General features: G+C 38.4%; 1 protein-coding gene and 1 pseudogene across 2 annotated transcripts in view; both read left to right on the top strand.

Moving 5' to 3' along the window:
* The first annotated feature begins 13,818 nt into the window (after nucleotides 1–13,818).
* The window catches only part of LOC119256976 (arylamine N-acetyltransferase 1-like), a 102,769-nt gene continuing 91,562 nt past the window's right edge, over nucleotides 13,819–25,025 (top strand). Inside the window, exons 1-3 of one of the 2 annotated variants that reach the window (XR_005127944.2) lie at nucleotides 13,819–13,933; nucleotides 18,850–19,002; nucleotides 22,807–23,218. Coding sequence is in view for 1 of the 2 variants with exons in the window: in XM_054700964.1 (XP_054556939.1) it covers nucleotides 19,000–19,002 (3 nt within the window). In the remaining variant the exon portion in view is untranslated. Of the gene's footprint in view, nucleotides 13,934–18,849; nucleotides 19,003–22,806; nucleotides 23,219–25,025 lie in introns of those variants that run through there. The other variant, XM_054700964.1, reaches the window with a different exon arrangement.
* Nucleotides 23,071–25,025, top strand: part of LOC119258233 (peptidyl-prolyl cis-trans isomerase D-like) — a 29,471-nt pseudogene continuing 27,516 nt past the window's right edge.

Raw genomic sequence — 25,025 nt, 5'->3', positions numbered from 1 at the left:
GAGCAATGTTTGTGTACAAAGTCTGTTTCCCTCTGCTTAGCCCTCATCTTGACTCTGAATATTAAGCTGATATTCTTCTCATTGTGGTGATTATTACTTTTAAATCAATACAAATAATAAAGTAAACAAACACAGAATAATGGTTAACATTGGTTGATTACTTGTGTGTACCAGGTGTAGTGATAAACACTTTAATACATTCTTATTTATATCTCATTTAATGTTCATAAGTATCCAGTAGAAATAGGCATTATTCAAATCAAAACTACAATGAGATACCATCTCACACCAGTAAGAATGGCACGTATTAAAAAAACTAGCAACAACAAATGTTGGCGAGGGTGTGGAGGAAAAGGAACTCTCCTGCACTGCTGGTGGGAGTACAAACTGGTCCAACCATTATGGAAAGCTGTGTAGAGATTCCTCAACCTACTAAAGATAGAGCTTCCATATGATCCAACAATTCCACGCCTAGGTAGTTACCCAAAGGACACAGAAACATCAATTCCAAAGAGCACCTGCACCCCTATGTTTATAACAGCACTATTTACAATAGCTAAGCTTTGGAAACAACCCAAATGCCCAAAAATAGATGACTGGATCAAGAAGATGTGGTACATATACACCATGGAATATTACTCAGCATTCAAAAAAGATAAACACATGCAATTTGCAGCAACATGGATGGAGCTGGAAGGGATCATGCTCAGCGAAATAAGCCAGAAAGAAAAAGAAAAATACCGGATGGTCTCACTCATAGCATGAATCTAGAAAACCTAAATAAGGGACCAGGAAAAAGAATAACTATAAGAAAGAAAAAATCAAAATCAACAAACAACTATGAACCAGAGACACTCTATGGGGTGTGGGGGGCGGGGAAAGGAGGGCTTGGGGTCAAAATAAGGGGGTTGCAATTGTATGGGGAATATAAAAATTAAAAAAAAGAACTAGGCATTATTAACTCAATTTTAAGATGAGAATATTGAAACTAAACACAATTGAACAAAATTAATTACTACAACAAAATCTTTGGCATTTTAACTAAGGGGTGCAGAGGCAAGATGCAAACTCAGGTTTTTCTGACTTTGAGACCTGTGCTGTTGATTGCCATGATATTGTTTATAAAGAAGGTGTGATTTCTTTTTTGGTGAGTTTATAACACACAATTAAGGATAAATTCAAACTAAAGTAAAAATATAACTCTGTCATATAACTTAGCAACCTCACTACTGGGTGTATATCCAAAGGAAACAAAATCACTCTCCCAAAAAGACACCTGCACCCCAATCCTCATGTTCACTGCAGCATTATTCACAATAGCCAAGACATGGAAACAACTTGTGTCTGCTGACAGATGAATGGATAAAGATAATGTGTGTGTATAAATACTCATGTAATAAAATTCACTCATAAAAAGGACATGTTAAACCTGGAGGACTTTATGCTAAGTGAAATAAGTCAAAGAAAAAAAGACAAATAGTATTAGATCTTTCTTATATGTGGAATCTAAAAAAGCCAAACTCGGGCCTCCCCGGTGGCGCAGCGGTTGAGCGCTGGGTTGCGAAGCTGCTCGCAGCCTCTGCAGTGCCTTTTCGATCCCCGGCCACCGGCGAGGGTCCCACATGGCGCGCAGACCTCTCCTGCCTCCCACTGCTCCCCTCAGCAGTGTATTTCGCCAGTCTGCCTGTTCTGTTCCCCGCTCTAGTTCTGGTGAATCCTCTCACCCTCCTGCGCTTCTGACTATACCCAGTGCTTGTATAAATAAATAAATAAATCTTAAAAAAAAAAAAATGGTACAAACTTCCAATTACAAAAATAAATTCTGAGGATCTAATTACAGCATGGTGACTATAGCTAATAATACTGTATTATATATCAGAAATTTGTTAAGAGAGTAAATCTTAAGCATTTCTACCAAAAAAAAAGTAATCATGTGGTGATGGAGTTAATTAACTCAATGTGGGAATCCTTTCACAATGTACATGTATATCAAATCATCACTTTGTACACTTTAATATATTATTATATGTAATGTAAAATATGCTACAATTTTGTCAATTATACATTAATAAAGCTGGAAAAAGAGAAGTCCAGCCAGCACATATTACTTTTACATTAAGAAAGTACTTTGAAAGAACAAGCTACACAGAATAAATAAAGTACAAAAGAGATGTAAGAAACATGGTGAAAGACTGGAAAAAAACAAGTTTCTGATTTGGGATGATCTCACTATAGTGGCAATGTTAAATCTTCAAAGTAGAGTTTTTCTGAAGTTTCACAAAATGATTAGAACCTCAAAGATAGAACTTAAAAAAAATGTCTTGACCCTTAGTAGTTTCCCTATGTAGTTCTCTGGAATTTTTGTAATAAGTTTGAAACTTAGGAGTCAAGGGGCCTCCCTGGTGGCGCAAGGGGTTAAGCACAGCACTATGAAGCAGTCCGCAGCCTCTGCAGCACGAGTTCAATCCCTGGCTGGCCAGGGAGCAACCCACATGGCACAGCAGACCCCTCCTGTCTTGCCTACTGCTCCCCTCAGCAGTGTATTTCAGTCAGTCTGCCTGTTGTTTCCCACTCTGTCTCTGGTGAATACTCTCACCCCTCGAATCTCTGGCCTGTACCCCAGCTCTTGTATGCATAAATAAATAAATCTTAAAAAAAAATTAGGAGTCACTAACACATATATAGAAAATGTCTGAATAAAAATAGAGAAAATGTCTCTTGGTATTTCTCAGTATTTCAGTAGTCTGAATTAAGTCCTGTGGGCCAGTCTTGGCAAAATGTAATATTCAGAGAAAATAATTCCCCCAAATATTTTTTAAAGATTTATTTATTTATGCATACAAGAACTGGGGTACAGACCAGAGGTGTGGGGGGTGAGAGGATTCACCAGAGACAGATTGGGGAACAGAACAGGTGGACTGACTGAAATACACTGCTGAGGGGAAGAGCCAGAGCAAGTCAGAAGAGGTCTGCTGTGTCATGTGGATATCTCCCTGGCCGGGGATCGAACTCATGCTGCAGTGGCTGTGGATAGCTTCATAGGTTGTGTCTTAACCCCTTGTGTCACCAGGGAGGCCCTGTCCCCCCAAATATTGAAAGCAATTAAAGTCTTTTAGAAAGTTCTAGATGTATGTGGTGGATGTGGAGGGCAGATGCATTCTTATTGTAAGAGCAAAACTTATACAATAGCTTTTTCCTATCTGTCATTTCAACACCGCTCCCCCAAACAGCAGCTAGTCCTTAAATTTCTGCTAATATTCTCCCAGAAGCTTGAACACTTTCACACTTTACCCCTTTCTTCCCTGGTAATCAATCTATTTTCTTCCATCAGCCCCTTGTTTTCTTTTCCAAGTAGATTTTATTGTTTCCTTTCTTAGGCATTTCCCCCTCTTTGCCCTGACATCTCCCCTATGCCCGATAAAACATCCCTCTTCCTCCAACTCTTTACTGTGACATACTAATAAAGGCCATTTTTTTCTCACAAAATCTTATGGGGAGATATTATAAATATTAACACTATTTTAAAGATACAAGGAATGTATTAAGCAGTTAGTAAACCTAGTCCTCTCATTTCCAAGATTAAGAAAGCAGTAACATGTAATTATTACCATACAATGAATTTAACAATAATGTGGTACATATTTATCATTATATTTTTTGTTTCTATGAATCAAAGGAGACTATGGCTAGAGTATGTCTATCTCCCAAAGTTAGGAACCATTTTTCTTTTCTCCTCTCCTGTCCCACATCTATCAGCTTTCCCTTCAATTCCCATCACTATTGCCATTGGTTCTCAACTGGATGGCCTCATTGTCCACACAGAATTCTCCAGGAGAGGTCATCTAAAACTGAATATCACATCACAGTACTGCCTTGACTTAAAAGCTTCTATTCACTTCGTGGCCCAGCTGGTGGCTACCTCCTATTCTTCCCTATTCTCTCCCCCTCCAGGCACATTTGCCTTAATGCCCAGCTATTGCTCTTGCCTCTGAGCCTTTAAACCTTTCCATAATCTCTCCCTTTTCTTTACCCCCACCCCACCACTCATATAGACTAATAGTTACTTTTCAATTTGAAGTTTTATGACCTAGTGCTACTCAAATTGATATCCATGCACAAGAAACCTCACTATCACCTGCAAGTTGCTTAGAAATAAAAATTCTCAAAACACATCCCAGACCTAGAAATCTGAGGGGTGGGATACTGGGGGGAAGTTTCTTAATTTTATATTGTTATTGGTAATGTTATTACCCAGTTCTGTCATCATTCTTTTTGATGCGCAAACTGTTCCAAATTTGCCTAGGAGAAACCCTTTGAAGCCAGCTACTGTAATCTGTTTATATTCCATTTTAGCATTTGAATATTTAGTTCTTTGTTTGGGACAAAACTGAGTCACCTTGTACTTTCCCTACTCGGCTGACTCAGACCTGGGGTCCTCATTTCTCTAAGGAGCTCTGATCATTTTATTGGGAAATGGTATGTAGGAATCAAATTATGACACTAGCTATATTTATTGTTAGTGGTATGCCACTGCTGATTGGCCTAAGTAGGAAAAAAAAAAGGAAATACATATATATATAGTAGGACTTTCCCATTCTTTATTTGCATCCTTCTTCTTCAAAGAACTCTGATTCTAAAAAGCAACAATATATATTTATTCCTTTTCTTATTGCTACAACTAAACAAAATACTTTCAGAATCACTATACATAACCACTATCTCTAATAAACCCAGTAAGGAAAGTTCAAGATTTCTTTTTTAGTTTTGTCCTTATTCAGACTGCTGTGCTGGAAAGTTACTTGAATTGATTTTTGGTGTGGTTATGTTATAAACATTTTGATTTTAGGTTGATTTTTTTCCTATTTGTAGTGTTTTTTTGTGGGTGTGCGTGTAGAACTGGGATGTAAGCCAGAGGTGTGAGGGAGGTGGGGGGTGGTGAGATGATTCACCAGAGACAGAGTGGGGAGCAGAATAGACAGATTTCCTGAAATACACTGCTAGGAGCAGCGGATGAGACACAAGAGGTCTGCTGCGCCATGTGTGGGTTAGCTCCCAGGGAGAGGGGCAGAGGGCCAAAGGGGTGATAGAGCTGAGACTTAACACCTAGGCCACAAGGGAGGCCTTATTTGTATTCAGTTTTAAGGTCTGACTCTGCTTGATCTTTATGAGTTAATATATTTTAAATGTTTGAATTCATAGAATATTTACATGCTTCAAGAGTGAAAACTAAATAAAAATGTATATTCAGAAAAGTCTCGCTTCCTAGCCATTCCCACCAATCCCTAACTTGTAACCATTTTTGTTGTTTTTTATCATTTTTTGTTCCCTTATTGTAAAAATAAGTAAATACATCTAATTGTAGTTTTATTTTCCCCCTCCCCTTACATAAAAGGCCAATTTTTATATACACAGTAGAAATAATTTTAGGACAGATTTGCTACCATGCTCATATTAAAGAATAAGTTTATTAGTACAACAAACTGATTCTCATACAGTCTTCCTCAGGTATTACATAAGGTACCATTGTATTTCTAAATTATGTGAATTTTTTCTTTCACTTTAAAGCATTTGTAAGGCATGCTACCACTCGTTTGATATGCCTACTGTCATTGCCTATTAAGGGGAGCATGAGCAATTGTGGTGAAAAGATACACCCTCTGTTACTTCATTATCCACATTGTCATCTTTCTGCTCTTGTTTAATAGCAAAAGATACAGTTTACATTTATTCTAAAGTTTAATCTTGTGTAAAAATATATGGACCTTAATTTATAAAAAGAAAATCCACTTATCTATACACACAAATATATGAACTTACATAGAAAATACAAAACACACCAAAATGTTTGGGTGGTTGCATTATAGTTGGCTAGAATTCCTTATTGTTCTAAATATTTTCCGAGTTTTGTTTGGAGAGTGTGTGTTACTTTTATATGGGGGGGGGGCGCATTTGTTTCAAAAGAGCTATTTAAAACATGAGTGGATAATGCATGGCCTTAGGACAGTCATTTCAAGGCATTCACCTCAAATAAGAAATTCTTTTAAAAAAAAGACCAGATATATTGCAATGTACAGACACTTGGGGGCATTGTAACCAAGCTTTTATAATTTAAGGGGAAAAATTCCAGAAACCAAAAAAACAAAACAAATTATCATGTACTGATCACACCCTGTAGGTCAGAGTTTAAGTATTTATATTAAATACTCATTTAATAATAATGATAAATAATAATGATAAATACTCATTTATCATTAAATTACCTCTATGGGGTAATTTAATTATTCTCATTTACAGATAAGAGATCTCAGAGTCATGCAGCCACAGCATGGAATTGTGAAAAGCATTTACTATGACCTTTTAAATATAATCAAGCTCTTGCTGTTAGCTGTATGGTGAGAATTCTATACTGTACCTGTGCAAAGGTTTAATTCTCTCTTGAGTTATGACCTACTTCATGTTCTCAAATCACCTCCCCATTGCTGCACTCAGAGTCTAAGAACAGCTAGGGAGCAGGGAAAAAATATTTAACAAAATTTGGTTTTTCATTAGAATAGAAAATTTGGGAACTAGAAAGATATATTTTTCTTCCAATTTTTATTTTTCTTCAATGTGTGTTTATAGTCAATAGATTCTTTTTAGTAATTTGGTAATTTGCTTTTTCCTTCTGTCACCACATCCATCTAATAAAGATACTATACATCCTTCATATTACATGTCTTTTAGAACTATCATTTTTGTGCTACATCATTTTCAATGAACTAGATATACCATGGCTTATTTAACTCTTTCTCTAATATTGATTTTTTCAAGTTGCACTCAATTTTTCATGTAAATAATTCACCAACATGCCTCCATATTAATGGTTGCCTCTCATTTATTTATCTCTTCATTTACTTAAACATGACTGAAAAATGAATAAATACCAGGTACAATATCAGGTTTTGGGTTTCAAAATCTATTTTCCCAAAGATAATAGTTAAAGGTTGAAATACTTTATGTGTCCATAAATATAGCAGACTACTTCTTAGAAGGTCAATATGAAGTTATTCTAAATGAACTCCTTAAAAGGAAATGAGAGGTATAAAAACTTTTAGTCATTAGGTCACTGAGGACTACAGCATTGTGTTGAGGACATCAAAATAAGTAGATAAACTTGCAGATTTCAAATCACTTATGATTGGAAATGATAACACAATTTATAATAGTTTTTGCCCATGACTCAAAAATCTAGTCACAATAAAAGAAAAAAGTGACAAATTCAGCTATAAATGAATTAAAGACATTGCAGCAAACAATAAAATTCAAGACACAAATATCAAGCTGAGGGTTAATACGCAACTGCAGATCTAAAACAACATATATGTGTAAGTTTATTCATTGTGGCATGATTTGTAATACTAAAGTATTGGAAATAACCTAAAGGTTCTTCAATAAGAAATTGGTTTTTTATTTTTTATTTTTTTAAAGATTTATTTATTTTTGTACAAGAACTGGGGTACAGGCCAGAGGCGCGGGAGGGTGAGAGGATTCACCAGAGACAGAGTGGGGAGCAGAACAGGCACATTGACTGAAATACACTGCTGAGGGGAGCAGTGGGCGAGACAGGAGAAGTCTGCTGCATCATGTGGGTATCTCCCGGCCAGCCAGGAATCGAACCCGTGCTGCAGAGGCTGCAGACAGCTTCACAGCGCTGCGTTCAACCCGCTGCACCACCAGTGAGGCCCAAGAGATTGTTTTTTTTTTTTTTTTAAAAAAGTCCATTCCTAGAATAAAATACTATTCAGTCAAATAAAAGAAAGAAAAAGGGGATGTACTAAAGGGAAACTAAAAGAACCAAGAGGCAGTTAGACCCTAGTAGCAATGAATACAGCTTAAGGTCAGCTCCTGGTTTCTAAATATCATAGCTCACTGAAAGGAACCAGAGCTCCTTGATGAAACAGAAGTCAGATCTGGGGCAGGTAAAGTAGAAGGTGATCCTGAAATAGCTTGTGCCCGAGACAGGAAAAAACACAAAGGCTGATGGAAATAGGTCAAAAGGTTACAGAAGCGAATTAAAGGGGCTCCCACTGACCTATACCGAGACAATTTTAGCATCAAAAAGAATACAAGAGGCAACGGATTCTAGCAGATTGAATAATAAATAAAAATAAAAAACTGTAAGTCCATGTTAAAAAAATAACCAGAAAGGAAAGGAAATAAAAAAGTGTAGAGTGGAAAAGGAAAGCTCATTTACACAGAAAATTGTAGGGATAACAGGAAGGTCATTACTTTGCAAGTGTAAAGTGATAACTAACCTTGTATACAACTTATTTGTCTAATAAGATCACAAGATGATTTCCTGGAGTATCTTCTGGCTCTGTCTTTTATCTAGGATTAACAGACTTCGAAATGGAAAGCCTTGATGAAATAAAGGAAGAACATACTAAAAGATTCTTGCTTTAGTATCTTTTATTCCTTTTCCCCTATAGCTGAAAATCACCCTTTACAAGTCCAATATGAGCAGACCCCCCAGTTTCCGAATCTTGACTTCTGCTCATCTTTTGTCATGTACCCACAAGGTATATTGGAACTACATGCTAAAGGAGGTTTTATCGTGAACAAAACAAAATCAAAGGACAAATGTCAAATTGGGAGTTAATACTTGCAACATATGTCCTAGCTAAAAGTCTAATGTCTATAACTAAACATTAGATTGCTCATATTGTTATGTATATATTGTGAAAGCAGTGGAGAGAGAGATCCTGTTTAATTTGTTGAGCCAAATAGTGTCCTATTTCTAGTTTAAAGCATGGATTTTCTGAGGAAAGTAAAGTCTCTCAACATCTCGTTGATCTCTCTCTAAGAGAGACAGACTAGAAAGTCTATAAAAATGTTGCTCCCAAGCCTCTCTGGTGGCGCAAGAGGTTAAGACATAACCTATGAAGCTATCCGCAGCCGCTCAGCATGAGTTCAATCCCCTGCCAGGGAGCAACCCACATGGCCCAGAAGACCTCTCCTGACTCTCCTGCTGCTCCCCTCAGCGGTGTATTTCAGTCAGTCTGCCTGTTCTGTTTCCCACCCTGTCTCTGGTGAATCCTCTCACCCCCTGCATCTCTGGCCTGTACCCCAGTTCTTGTATGCATAAATAAATAAATCTTAAAAAAAAAAAATGTTGCTCCCACTTAGGGTCGGGTCTCCATAGCTCATGCACCCATCTTGCCATGTCTAGTCAATTCAGTCAAGGCCTAAATGTGGGCCATAAATGACTATCTTACTTCTAGGACACCCCTGATGCTTTTCAGTTAAGACTTTATTTAGCTGATGTTGAAGGGTAAATGCCAAGGTAGAAAGAGGTAAAGTCAAATAATGAATAATTCTTGTTCTAATCCCTGGCACTGAGAGTATGGTACCTAACATGGCAAAAGGAAAAAGTAATTAAATATGTAGAGATGGAAAGATTATCCTGGGTTATTAAAGTGAATCCAGTCTAATTTTATGGATCCTTATAATCAGAAAAACTTTCCTGGCTATTTTTCTGGTTAGAGGAAGATGTGATTACAGAAGAATGCTCAGCGAGATGCAATATATGGCTTGGAAGGTACTAAGGAACATGAGCAGCCTCTAGTGGTTGGAAAAAGCAAGGAAATAAATATCAATAAATTCTTCAGAGTTTCCAAAAAAGACTACAGAGAGCCTGCCAACACGGTCAGAACCATAAGATAATACATTTGTGTTTATCTGTTTTATAATGAAATTAATGTAAAATTAATATCCTTGCAATTCATAAATGCCAGAAGGATCATCCCTGTCAGAGAAAGCCACAAAGAAAAATATGTTAATAATATACAACTTCCTGCTTTTTTACCTTTTGACCCCTTTCACCCATTTCCTCTACTGAACCACCTCTCCAACCCCCTGCCTCTTGTAACCACTAATCTGTTCTTTGTATCTCTGAGTTAAGAGTTTTGTTTAAATTTTTTTTTTAGATTCCACAGTAAAAGAGATCATAACATATTTGCCTTCCTCTGAATTATTTTATTTAGCATAATGCTTTTGAGGACATATGTGTAGATTTAAGTCATTTATTGACTATGTGGTAAATTTATGTTATTTTAAGTCATTAATTGCGTGGTACTTTGTTACTGCAACAATAGGAACCTAATACATGCAACTGACAACATTTTTAGTTGAAGGAGCCAATGAACCATCCATTTAACAAATATTTAAGTCCTACATATGCCTGACATTGTGGGCCTGCTAGGCTTAAAGGACTGCTTAAGTTGTCCTTTTCAGTACCAAGTCCATTTGGTTCAGTCAATTTCCTAAACTTAAAGAATGCAAACTACTGACCCTGCAAAGGTTCCTCTCAAGTTAATTCCCTGGAACAACGAGTATACGTCATGAGGCATGATCAGGAATGCCAGGGGAGCTGTATGTAACTTTGCGTCCCAGGGAATGATCAGCGGAATGCCTTGCTAATAAGATCCGAACCATGAGTGGGGGTCCGAAGCTTGATTTTGATCTTCAAACAGGGGTCATAAAACTAATCCGGATCCTCAGACTCATCGCCCCCAAAAGCCTAGATAACTTAAGCATACATTGGCTTCCTTCTAACTTTTTTCACTTTGTTCTCCTGAGTAATTGACTCTGTAAAATCATTCAATCAATAAAAAGGCCAGGTTTTGCCTTCTTGGCAGCATCCTGCTATAACAGCTTGCTCCACGACTCCTGTTTCTTTGACAGTGTGGTGTTGCCTGATGCAACATGACACAATAGTGAATAAGATGGACTTCTCAAGTTTATAGTCCTGTAAGGACATTAAAGGGAGACAATGATTGAACCATACAATTAAGACTACTATAAGTATTCTACAAAGGTTAGTAGAGGGTGGCATGTAGTATTTAACAAGAAAGAGTAGGAAACTAGAATATGCAAACATGCACAGAGGTTGAAGGTACATCATGGATGAAGGTGTTTGAAACTGGATGAAGGCAACAGTCAGCAGTAAAGTTTGGCTGAACTATCAAACAGAAAGGAGAGGGAAACAAAAGTACAGTTTGGAGCCAACTATTAAAGGACTTAGAATGCCAGGCTGAGTTTGGACTGGATACTTAAAGCAACAGGAAGATATTGAGCTTTAGAGCAGGGAAGGCATCATGATCATACCTGCATTTTACAGAGATACCTCTGCTATAAGCTCTACTAGGACAGAGTCCAATTTTTTTTTTTGCTTACTTTTGTAGGCACCAGCATCAATTAGACGATGGCAGATTTATGCTGTGGTAACCAACAATCCCAAAAATCTCAGTGCCTTAAGACAAAAGAAGTTTCTCTCTTTCCTAAGCTGCATGTTCATCATAGGTCCATAGGGGGCCCTGCTTATCTTAACCATTCAGGGATATAGTCTCAGGAAGCTACCACCATTTCACAAGCTGTCTGTTGAAGGGCAAGAGAAAAGGAAGAGCTTTGGAACACCTTCACATGGCAATCAACTGCTGTGTCTGAAAATAAGAGGGCTCACATCCACTCACAACTCTTTGGTCTTGGGCGAAGAAATATACTCCACTATGTGCTGAAAACGAGTAAAAGTAGCAATGTTTGGTGATGTTTAATGATACTTAATGATTAAGAATTTGCAAATATTAATTGAACAAATGAATCAATTCCAGAAGTATTTTAGAGATCACTTGACAAAGTCTAATCTAGTGGAAAACAGTGACCAAGAGAAGGAAAAAGAGACAGGAGTCAGTGTTTAATCAGATGTGCAGTGCATGAAAGCAGCTTGATTACTAGATTGTCTGGAGGACAGTAGGAAGGTGATGACAACTTAGGAAAAAAAAAAAAAAAAAAAAAAAAAAAAAAAAAACAGATGAGAAGTACATACTGGATGTGTGCGTAGATGTTACTAGTAAGGCCCTGTAGAGAAACCTACATTTTGACCTCACCTTTCGCTGGGTATATCTGCAATCTCGGTTTCAGGCCTTCTGTCAATATACTGTTTCTCCTTTGTGTTGAGGCGCTGGGGAGCCAGTCAGAAATCAGAAATGGTCCCTGCTCTGGGGTCGATGGGCAAAGGTAAATATAAGGTGATATTCACAAACACCATAAACACTTTATGAGTAATATATGGCTATATTCCTTTTATAGTGATGAGAGTTGTTAACCACCTACAATATGACTCTGCTGTGTAATCTTGAGCCAATTACTTGATCTTTCCAAGCTGTTGGTCCTTTCATTTTTAAAGGATTTATTTATTTATGCATATAGGAGCTGGGGTACAGGACAGAGTTGCGGGGTGGGGAAGGGGGAGTTAGGATTCATTGGAGACAGAGCAGGGAACGGAACAGGCAGATTGACTGAAACACACTGCTGAGGGGAGCGGCGGGTGAGATAGAAGAGGTCTGCTCGCCATGTGGGTCGCTCCTTGGCCGGCTAGGGATCGAACTCGTGCTGCAGAGGCTGCGGATTGCTTCATAGCGCCCTGCTTAACCCCTTGCGCCACCAGGGAGGCCTGGCCCTTTCCTTTTTAAAGGTGATACTGTAACAGGGTGGTCCCCAGGAAAGGGGAAGGTTCCAGGTTCCCTGCCCCACCCAAATGGAGGGTGGAGCTGAGCAGGAAGAGAAGAAGCTGCAGAGGAGACTGAGGAAGGAAGGAAGCAGGATGGAGGAGGCACATGGGGCCAAGAGACACATGAAGAAACTGAGCTTGCCTTTTGGTGGTGGACTGGGTGTAGGGTAAGGAAAAACGTGAGGCTTTTCTGCCCTCCTGCCATCAGGATAGATGATGGATCCTTGCGGTCCTGAATGCATGCCTGATGGCGGGCACCTGGAATAGGGTGTGGGCATAGGTAGATGGGATTCACCAGGGCTAAGACTGGGCTTTTAAGGTCGGCATCACAGGGACACCAGCAGAAGCCAAGAAGAAGCAGAATGAACGGAAGAGCAGAGAAGCAGAGAGAATGCCAGAGAGCCCAGATAGAGTGAAGATTTGCTGGGGGCTGGGAGGACTGCCAGCCTCCTGGCCCCCCTGCACTCCTGCCTGCCATGTACCCGCTAAATCCCAATAAAAGACCTGCAAAAAGCCACTGAGGACTCTGACTCCTCCTTTACCCAATCTGCTGGATCAGAAAACCTGAACTGTGTCCATTCCTGACCCTACACTGGGTGACACAGATGTGGGTGAGAGACCCGAGGGGAGGTGACAATGGCGGCTTTTATCTTGATTTTGATTTTGCTCTTTTCCTTCCGGGCTTGTCTGGTTGTTTCTGACCCATTTCTGTGGGTCCCCACTTTAAGATGCTTTAGACTTGCGGCAGGCTTTGGGGCCTTGCTCTGGGCCAATCCCATTTGGATGGACTTTTACCCACGAGGGGACAGGTAACTTTGGGTGCTTGATTTAGAAACTAGATTCTTTGCCTTTCCTGTATTGTTTCCTAATTGTATTAAAGTTCCTTCCCATTAAAGTCTCCTATGTTTTGTGTTGATGCAGCGGATGGCAGAACCCATTTACAATAGGCAGGTTTGCAGGGTTTGGGCTGCCCCTCTCCCTGCCCTGTAACAGTACCACCTGCATCGAGGCCGTGGGGACCCTATAATGGAGTAAAGACCGAACCCTTAACAAACTGCACACCAAGCACACAGGGCAGCTTATAGAATGACCCCTCACCCTGGGCCGCGCAGTCAGATGACATCACCAAGCCACACCCCTGCAGCCGCTGCGGAACGCGGAAGAGGGTGGAGTAGACACCTTTCCAGGCTCTCGCGGCGCGCAGACATTGCGTCTGCCAGGCCTCTCCGGGCTTCCGCTGCGTGCTGACTGACGTCGGGGGCGTTGTTGCTCCAGAGCGCCTGCCAAGCTCTCCCGTGAGAGCGCCGCAGGGACCCCAGAGCTGGGGCGTTGGCTCCTTAAAGTCGGCGGCTTGCGCTGAGACTGCACGCAGTTCCCCACAGTGGGGTAGGTGCTGCCTTTCTGGAGGGTTAATAGACGAGCACGACCTCTAATCGAAACTTCGTTAAAGAGGTGTATATACATGTTGCCCAATTTCTCGTTCACTCTTTCACCCCTTTCGTCAGTTAAAAATTAGTTATTTTAAAGTTAAAATCATATAAATACATTTGTATGTAAATATACAGGAAAATGAATATATCCACCCCCACCCCCACCCCCACCAAAGTCAGTTTATCTTACTAATGAGGAGCCTGTGAGATGTTACAAAGAAGCCTGAGAACTACATAAGCAGTCTGTAAGGTCTTCTGATACGAATTTACACCTCTCCTCCTACCGCCCCTCCTTCCAATAATGGCTCAGCATGTTCTTTAGACTCAGCTAAAATTGGATTCATTTCTGTTTTCACCCACACCATCTTAGTGTGAGCCCAAATCATGTGAATATGACTGCCTTTCTAGGTCCCCAACCCCCAAATTCATTCTCTACAATTCCCAAAGGGATTTTCACAAACAGAACAGCAAAAGTTTCTAGATTATGTTGCTCCCTTTCTACTGACAGTTTCTCCCTTACTTGGAGATTTAAGTCCACATCCTTCTGCTTGTGTACAAAGATCCATAAGATTAAGCGTTCCTTTTCACCTACCTCATTTACCACTCTTGTCACTCCACTATGCTTCAGGAATCTCTGGAAAGCTCTTTCCCCTGAATTTTGCATTTGTCCCCTCTCTTTTTATGTTCAACTCTTTATCTTGATATTACCTCTGCAGAGAGCCATTCTTAGAGCATCCTTTCTAAAATGGCCACTCCATCATCCAGTTTTCCACATACTAAATTTATATGAACCACAAATGATCCTGGATAGTCAAAGAAATCCTGACAAAAAGGGGTAAAGAATGGAGGTAACACATTCCCAGATTTCAAACTATACTACAAAACTATCCTGTCTTTTATGGACACTTAGTTTATAGCAGAGAAGTCAAAAGTATACAATGGAGAAAGGAAAGTCTCTTCAACAAATGGTATTGGGAAATTTAGACAACCACATACAAAAGAATGAAACTAGACCCACTATACCATATGCAAAAAGTAACTCAAAATGGATTAAAGACTTAGATATAAGACCTGAAACCATAAAACACATAGAAGTAAACATTGGCAAAACACTCCACAACTTTGGTTTCAGTAATTTCTTTGGGCTCTTTACAATAAGAGAACAAAGAACCCAATCAAAAAATGGGCGGAAGAGCTAAACAAACACCTCTAAAAGATGACTTGCAGATCGCCAACAGACATGAAAAATGCTTCTCCTTATTTGTTAGGGAAATGCAAATCAAAACCACAACGAGATAACTACCTTATACCTGTGAAAATGGCTCATATAAAAAATACCAGAAAAAACAACTGCTGGAAAGTGGAGAAAAAGGAACCCTTTCACACTGTTGGCAGAATGTAGAGTGGTCCAGTCCCTGTGGAAAATTAAATGGAAGTTTCTCAAAATGTTAAAAATAGAACTGCCCTATGATCTAGCAATTCTATTCCTATGTATCTATCTGAAGAATGCAAAAACATTCATTTGAAGAGATCTGTGTACTTCTATGTTCATTGCAGGACTATTACAGTAGCCAAGATATGCAGACAACCTAAGTGTCCAATGACGAGTGGATTAATAAGATATGGTGTGTGTATATATATGTGTTTATGTACATATAAATATATATTTATATATGCATGTATATATAAATATATACATATATACACATATAAAATGGAATACTGCTCAGCTGTAGTAAAAGATGAACTTTTGCCATTTGAGACAACATGGATGGAACTGATAGGGATTATGTGAAACAAAATAAGTCAGGAGAAAGACAAACACCAGACGATTTCACTTTTATGTGGAATATAAAGAAACAAAGCTAAGGAACAGACAAAACTAAGCCAAAACAAAATTTTGCAGAACTGAAATTTGCAGAACTGAAGCTACCAGAGGAAGAGAGTGGGGGGGCAGTGGGGAACAAAGTATGGAGGGGGCTTTGGTTGTATAGTAACATATGACAGGTGTGAACCTATACCTCTGAAACATATATATGTTGTAACCCTTGGTTACCTCAACAAAACAATTTAATTAAAGAGGAATTAGAAAAGGGTAAACTAACCCAAAGCAAGCAGAAGGTAAGAGAAACCAAAATTATAGTAAAAATAAATGAAATAGAAAATAGTGAAAAAACAATGAACTAATAAATTGGTTACCTTAATAAAAAGATAACTTGGAAGAAGTTAGAATGTTCTATGAGGTCATCAGACACTTAATAAGCCTTAAATATATTCATAAGGAAATTTTTTTAACGTAAAAGTAAAATTATAACTTTATATATTTTTATACCATTGTTCATTTTTGTACAATGTTTGATTTCTCCTCTCAGGTGTTCCATAAAATTACCACCACCAAGACACCCGAGAACCATCACCATGGACTGTTGTGCCCTTCCCTCCCATTTTGATTCCTCTCCTTGCCCCTCCCCTGCTGAAAGTCTCCAATTTATCATTTGCCTACTAGTTTTGTCACTGATATTTTTCTTTTTCCAGAAGGAAATTCTTTATCCACAACACAAACCAAGCTATAGCAACACCCATTTCTCTAGATACTTCTGTGATATATTATTTACAAACATAGAAGGGCAAATAAGAAAAGGGACATATGTATAGAAATCTGAGTAATAGAAAACTGATAGTCCTGATGTTATTTCATGGATAACTGCATAATATTTATCTCTGATGGGAATTTCCTTGGAACATGGGTGTGTAACCCACACAGTGGCACTAGATGTCAGTAGATCTGACAGTAAATGAAATCTTCCTCTGGGAATTCCCATCTACAGCCCAGTTTATTTCTGCAAGTCTGTCAGATGTATTATTCTGCTTTCTAGTAGCAATAAATATTTTAAACTCAAGTATCACATAATCTTAAAAATTATGGTTTATAGATGTTTGAATGAAGTTTTGTCAAGTCATCCTCATAGTTTTCAGATGAAAAAGCATTTTTTTCAATTTTTCAATTGAAAAAGCATTTAATACTTAGTTGGGAGTCCTGAATCTGTTTGTTTTCTTGTGAATTTAAATTGTCTTTGCTTCTCTTCCTCCTCTGAAGGTAAAATAAGTAACAACATAAACAAAGAAAATAATACTCCATTGCTACAGAGATCATGGTGTTTTATCTTGACTATGTAATTACTTTTTGCTTTGATAAAAGTTAAAGCTAAATTTAAAAGGGCTAAATTTAAAAGGTTCATATTTACTTATTTATTTTAAAGATTTATTTATACAAGCACTGGGCACAGTCAGAAGCGTGGGAGGGTGAGAGAATTCACCAGAGCCAGAGGGGAGAGCAGAGCAGGCAGGCTGACGAAGTACACTGCTGAGAGGAGCAGCGGGTACACTGCTGAGAGGAGTAGCGTGCAGCAGCAGGAGAGGTCTGCGCGCCATGTGGAACACTGCCACGGCTGCCGGGGATCGAACCGGCGCTGCAGAGGCTGCAGGCAGCCTCGCAACCCAGCGCTAAACCACTGTGCCACTGGGGAGGCCCGGTTCATATTTATTAAATCTAATGTGTGACTATAACCATTGCTTACTGGCTACTGGAACTAAGGTCAACAATTGAACAAAATACCCTGATGTAATACTTGGGACAAACGTCTTTTACTTAATATCTGTGGCCATTTTGTATGTCATTCACCCAGAGGTGCATAAAGAACCAGGGACTGATGAAACATAATTTGTAAATTCTCTTAAATACCACTATGAAAAAAAAATAGCTTAAAGTGATAGAGCTTTTCTCATTAGGGGAGGAAAAAAATACTGCAGAGTAACACATTTCCACCCCGCTTCCCCCTCACCTGCAGTATTTAGCAGTGAGATGCTTGCAATTCTGGCAAAGAAAGAGAGTAGAGCACTGGGACAAACAGTACGTTAATTATTTTGTTTAGTCATTAAGAAGTAATTACCTTTCAGTTTTCCAGATACTTGCTAGAAAACTCATCAAAATGCTTAAGCTATACACAGAAACAGACTCAAGGTGAACGTAGACTCTAGTAATGAGCATGAACGGATAGATCCAAAATGCATGAAGAAAGCCTCCCTACTTACCAATCATGTGGATGAGATCTTTAGCATTGAATTGACATCCTTGTACTGAATATGTTGCTGTTAATTTTCATAATATAAATACTCCCCACAAAGGGTGGTGGAATGCTGATGTCTATTAGTCCCTGAGTGAGAATTGCTTTATGGTGTTAGTTTTCTCATTTGCACCTGGCAGATTGAAAGTCTTGGGAAATAATAATTGTGAGAAATTAAGAGGATAAGAGAGACTGTGTGCTGTGTGCCTGCAGACAGAAATCTGTACACTATTACTAGTTACTTTGTCCTCTCTGGTTTAAAGATTCTCCACAATCCTGGACAACTTCCTGTAGCTGAATATCTTTTTGTCAACAAACCTGTTATGGCATGTTTTGCAAATCTGAGCATGAATGAAGTATCCATCTGAATGACCAAGATGTCAGACACTCGGTCCCTAAGAGAGGAAGAGAAGCTATAAAAGATGGGTTTCCTCTTGGATCTCTTTCTCTTTGTACCAACCAGCATTCTTAGCTACAACCTTCTATGTCAACTAGATTTTTTTTTTTTAAGAGAGGTAATGTATTGTGGGGATCATACACGAACTTTAAAATAGATAGAAAGGCTTTGGTGACAAACAGGAATCCTGAGACAAGGCTTAGCAAAGATCAGTCCCACTGAAAGAGGGTGCTCAGGTCACTGGACACTCAGTAGCTCTGCTGCTGGATTGTGCCCCTATTCACTGCCACAATTCTGCATCTACCATAGCCACCATAGTAAGACAACCTTGTTCTCTGTGTCACCCCTCAGGATTCAAGATCTGAGTGACAGATCAAATTGACTGAGTCTTGCCACTTGATCGGCACACACAGAATATCTACCTCATTTTCAGTTTCCAGCATAGAAGGTTGGAACTGCTTCCTCTTCTTGGGATTCATATCAGATGGGACATGTGTTTGGATGGTAAGCATCCCAAAACAACTGATAATCTTTTAGCCACAAATAAATTTTGACCTTGGAGATAAAGATAACTATAAAATAAGTGCTCAATTGTCAGATGTGACTGCTGACTACAGTGCTAGACAATACAGTTCTAGATCTGTTTTTCAATTTGACAAAAATTAAAGGAAATTAGGTATAAGCTAAGACTTTGAGGTAATAGAAAAATCTAGAATAGAAGTCAGAAAACTTTTTTGTAGAGAGCCACATAGTAAACCTTTTAGGCTTTGAAGACCTTTTCCTCTTCCCTCTCTCCCTCTTTCCGCTTCTGTTCCTTCTCTTCCTCTTTCTGCTTCTGTTCCTCCTTTTCCTTCTTACTCTTTTTATTTCTTTTACAATTCTTTAAAAATATAAAAAATATTCTTAACTCTAAGACTGTACAAAAACAGACCTTAATCTGCCTTCATCTGATTGAGCATGTGGACAGTCTATCAGACAACTAACCAAGATTTTCCCCAAAGTCAGTGTCATGTGGGAATGGGTGAGAAACAAGAGGGATTCCAGATTGACTGAGGTCAGTAGCTGACGTCAAAAGTATGAGTAGGTATGAGCTGAGGCTAGAGAGAGAGGTAGGCCATAGACAGAACATGTAGTGCTCCAAGAGACCACAGTAAGGTCAGCGAGAAGCCACTGGAGGTTTTTAACATAAGTTTAACCATTTTGTGGGTTATTCATCCCACAAAAACAGGTTCTCACTTTAATGTACCCTTTAAGTCATCCTAGGAAATAGTTATTAAATAACTAAATCTGAATTATGAAGTGCAAAGTTTTAGCATCTTATTCAGATTGTTTTTCATATAGAAGTTTTTCTTCCTATTTTCTTCCTATATTAAGTACAATGTGTTCTCTGGTTAAAAAAATGTGTAAAGTAAACCTTTTCTTCACTCTAATTTATGAAATCGGATACTAAACACAGTTCTGCATTATCTAGATCCTCTACAAATGAAGAACACAAATTAAAAAATATTTTTTCTATAAACAAGCTAAATTACCTAGGGGAAAGTTGTTGTAATTCAATAGGATTTATTTATTATTTATCTACTACTAAAGTATAGGATCAATATTCCAACATCCTTAAAAAGTTACTTTATTCCTTTCATTTTGAAAAATCAATTTTGACTAAGCCCACAGATTGTTAAATGGAAAGGTGGGAAGACAGAGGCAGCTGGGCCTGGAGAGGGAGGAATCTTGAACCGAATCTCTTCCAGACAGAATGATGAACAAACTGACTAATTGTCTGGGTTCATGAGAACTCCCACTATACACCCCAGAGCATAGGCTCCATATGTGCATGCCGGGAATTCTGACAGGAGTGACAGCCCTAATCCCTATCTCTCTTTGCTTTGGTGACCTTTTAGAGAAGGCAAACTGAAATGTGTTCAAGTTTGTAGCCCTGAACAGATTGAACAAGACTTGAGGGCAATGTGGGAACAAGGAACGTATAAAGAAAGATGATTTCATCTAATATACATGTTCTCTAGTTATGACAGAGTAATGAATTTTGAAATATACCACATTCCTTTCCTTCCTGAGGTCCTCAGGAATTATGCCTCTTAGCCTTTAGCAATCCTTAAAATAGTAAAACCAGAACTGGGATTGAGATTTTTAGTCCTCTGAAAGGGAAAGTAAAAATATTCTCTAGGAAGGGTAAGGATAAAATGATAAACTAGAAACACCTAAAAAGATATGGTTGAAAGGATTTGAGAACAGTCAGGGCACTATTATCCTGGACTATGTCATTAAGACCTAGCATGGTGGCAGAGGAGCCAGAAGTACCCATTTGAGTGTGGAGACAAGTGAACAGTTGACTTACTACCTGCCAAGGTAGTAAAGGGTGGGTCTTCCTAAAACATTCAGATAGGTTTTTATTCCAGAATGTCCAGAGGAGAGTTTTTCTAATATGTGTTACCGTGGCATATGGAGCTAAGATCAATTGAGGCCCTGTGGATTTCAAGAGAAATTGTTACCATTACCTTAAGTAATGAAGATATAGAGTCATCTACAGAAATAACCTTTTTCATCAGAAAAACTTATTTTACAATAGGGTAAACATCTAGAGTGCCTCGTTTTGTTATATGTCATCTGCTCCTTGTCTCATGAGACCCTCTACTTTCAAAACATGAAAAGGTTGGGTAAAAGGCATATCAAATCCTAAGCAAAAAATGAACTATTAGAAGAGAGAGAACTTACAGATCAGGCATGACAGGGTGGAAACTGTATTTGAACTAAAGCACAGATTTGTATCAGACTTTACTATTATTTTAGACTATTTACAATAAGTTGAATTTACATTTTTATCTATGTGTTAACCTATCTGCTTTCTCAGTAGAACATGCATTCTAATTTCTAATTCTAAGATGTATTTACAAAGTCTAAATGCATAATAAGTGGTCTTTATAATTTGAATAAATGACTACAAAATTTTAAAATAGCACATACTTGAGATCATAGTTGTGAAGAGCATGAGATGATGCTTAGCACAGTGTCTGACACTCACAGTAAGTGCTCAACCAATGTTACCTATTATTTGAGACAGGAAGAAGCCAAGTTATTATGCCAAGCTTTAATATTGTAAGGTTCAACCTAGAGAGCATCACAGACCTCTAAGTATGCCTGAAGCTGGCATTTATAGTCCAGGAGATCTATCAATTTTGAGACTCCCATCAGTGACAAAAGGGGAAGGAGAGTGATGGAGGATCCAGTGCTCTAGAAGGAGAGCTAAAAAGAGGGCATTAGCCCCAAGCCAAGGAAGCAAGCCCAGGAAAGAACTGATATTTTTTGGTTAACAAGGTAGAAGCCCAGTCACATAATTTGAGAAGATGTCTAATACATGGGTCTTTGGTTTATAGGAATCAGAATCCTAATCAAGCTAAATCAAGGAATGGAAGTGCTTTATTACAAAGATATGAGAGTATTTTATGAATCAAAGGGAGAGACTGTAGAAGCTTTATGTAGGACTAGAATAAGAGGTAACACTAAACATTTTACAATACAAGAGTAACTTCAGCCTTAGCCCTCAATCCTCCATGATGTCACTCTGTTAAATATCTCTTCTCTGGTAGAGTTGGTGCATTTCTCTCTGGCTTCTTCCTCACTAATTACCACTCAAATCCAATTTTCCATTACTCAAGAAAAATAACAACTTAATCAAGGCCTAAGAGCCCTTTTAATGTCTGTTCTTCTCTTTTACCTGCATGTCTTATAATACTTATAAGACATGACAGTTACTGTCTCTACATTTTCACATGCCACTTTGCTTCAACTTTAGCTTTTCAAACTATTTTCTGACCCCACCACTGCATTAAAACTCCTGCTGGGAAAGTCATCTTTCTAATTGCTCAATATGATGACCATTTCTCCATTCCTGTGTCTCTGATTCCTCATTCCAACCAGGCTTGTCATTTATGCTCCCTCCTTCAATCCATGTATCAAACCTAATAATAATACCTTTTCCTTTAAACCGTGACTCTACTGTTTCTATATGTAGAATATCATTTACTCTTGTGGTTAAAATGCTGCAATATTTCAAAGCCCAGTCAATGTACCCTAGAACTCTTAGCACTCAGCTATTAGTTATCATTATCTAGGTAAATATGTTAACTTCCTTATGAAATTAACTCCTGGAGGGATTACACTATAGACTGTTAATCTCTGCATCCTTCATGGTTTGCATTTAATGCACTGTTTAGCATATAATTATTTTAAAGGAATATTTGAGGAATTTAATTACACTGAAATTTCTGGATAACCTCTTCTCCTCTGCCCAAGAACATGAATGGACTATACATAGTCATATCAAGGAGAAATTCCAAAAAGAACCAGAGCCTCTGAAAAGCCTCTCTGAGATGGTTGCTGTTGCATGAAGATGATCGAGAGGTGACCTGAGGACAGCAAGGAAAGGGCTGACGGAAACGTTTGAGAAAACTCACTTACACCAGGGCAGAAAACCGCTCAGGAGGGACGCCCCAAACTTGCTTTGTCCTTGGAGTCTCCTCAGTCGTTACCTAGCAACAGAGGCCCTCTAGGGCAGACATGTCCGATAAGCTCAAGGCCTCACATATGTGGTGTGTGTATGAGCTCACATACATGGTGTGCGAGGTAAGGTTGTTTTGGCTTTTTCTGACTTATGAAAAAACGCAGATGTCTCTGTACCTATGCCTATAAAACCATGCTGAGAAAAATAAAGAATCACTGCTCCTTGCTCATAGCAGCCCCCAGTCTGGTTAGTACTTCACGATCAGCGTCCCAGGTCTCCGAGTCCGCTAGAGGCTCACAGTTGCCACTATGGATGAAAGCATGTAAAGCTAAATGCCCAAATTTTATTATTCTGAATCTTTCCTCAGAAGGAGGCCAGGACCTCTCATCAGGAGTGAGTATTACAAGTTTATTGTCAGTAAAGAACAGTACTACTACTACTACTACTACTACTACTACTACTACTACTGTATATTTATCTGAATAGGAACTCCTCACAGTGCCCATTAGACCAGATGTGTGCGTGCGTATACACACACATGTACACATGTAAATATGCAAGTGCACATAAGTGCAGTAAATGAGATAGAAATGCATCATATTTATTTGATCTGTCTCAGTTCAGAGAAGATGTGAAGGTGCAGTTCTAACATGAGCTTTAGGTTGTAGGAAGTGTGGTTTCTCAAATGAGGTCATTCTATCTGGCATTTTTATTCTTTGTCCCCTATAATAGATCTCTCTTGTTTCTCATCTCACAAAATTGGTATTCTTTGATATTCCTGCTTATTAAAAATCTCCAACATAAACATAGCATAGAAGAAAAGCAAGATTATTGTAGGTACTGATGTGAACAGAAACACAGGCCAAGGGAAAATAATAGAAACCAGAAATAAACCCACACAAATTTGGACATTTAATCTTTAACAAAGGAGCTATGACCATACAACGATGAAAGGAAAACCTCTTTAATAAACAGGGTTTGGAAACTTGGACCACCACATTAAAAAAAAAAAATCAAACTAGATCATTACTTAACTCTATACACAAAATCAATTAAAAAATAGATTAAAGACTAGGGTACAAGACCTGAATTCATATAATATATAAAAGAAAAGGAGGGGGTATGCTGGATTTACTGCAGGGATGTATCTGCAAAGGAAACAAAAGCAAAAATAAACAGATAGGACTATATCAAACTCAAAAGCTTTTGTACACAAAAGAAACCACCACAAAAATGAAAGGAAACCTATGGACTGGGAGAAGATAATTTGCACATGACATGTCTGATGAGGGGTTAATTTCTGAAATATATAAAGAATTCATATAACGCAACACCACCACAAAATGAAAAAAATAGACAAAAATCCTGAATAGATACCTCTCCAAAGAAGACTAACAGATGACGTCTAGACACATAGAAATGTTCAGTATCACTTACATTAAGGGAAATGCAAATCAAAACCACAATTAGATAATACCTCACCCTGTGAGAATGGCCTATATCAAAAAAACTAGGAACAAGTGTTAGTGAGGGTGTGGAGAAAAAGGAACACTCATCCACTGTTGGTGGGAATGTAATTTGGTGCAACCTCTGTGGAAAACAGTATGGAGATTCCTCAAAAAAACAAAACAAAATGGAACTACCATATGATCCAGTAACACCATTTCTAGCTATTTGTCAACATAGCCTCTTTATAACTTGACACTATTGCTTTGCACTAATTTCCTTTATGAAGTTCTTATAAACACTACCATTACCTACACTTTGTGTGTACCTGTCCAAATACCCCAGCATTCCAGGTCTAGGTTCAACATTGTGGTAGTGTTTAGGAAAACACAACCCTCTGAAAACACCCTAAATCTCAACATGGAAGTGATTCCACTCACTTCTGAAAACCTAAAACTTTTTTTTCTTTGCAAAATTTTTTTATTTTTAAATTTATTTATGTTTGTTTTACATCATTGTTCATTTTTGCATAATATTTCCTTTCTCCTCTCAGGTGCAGTCCCTG

The sequence above is a fragment of the Talpa occidentalis genome, unplaced genomic scaffold, assembly GCF_014898055.3.
Source record: "Talpa occidentalis isolate TD23 unplaced genomic scaffold, MPIMG_talOcc4v2.1 talOcc4.4, whole genome shotgun sequence".
Classification (NCBI taxonomy): Eukaryota; Metazoa; Chordata; class Mammalia; order Eulipotyphla; family Talpidae; genus Talpa; species Talpa occidentalis.
Note: the sequence above shows the minus strand (reverse complement) of the source record. Positions and strands in the feature narration are given on the sequence as shown.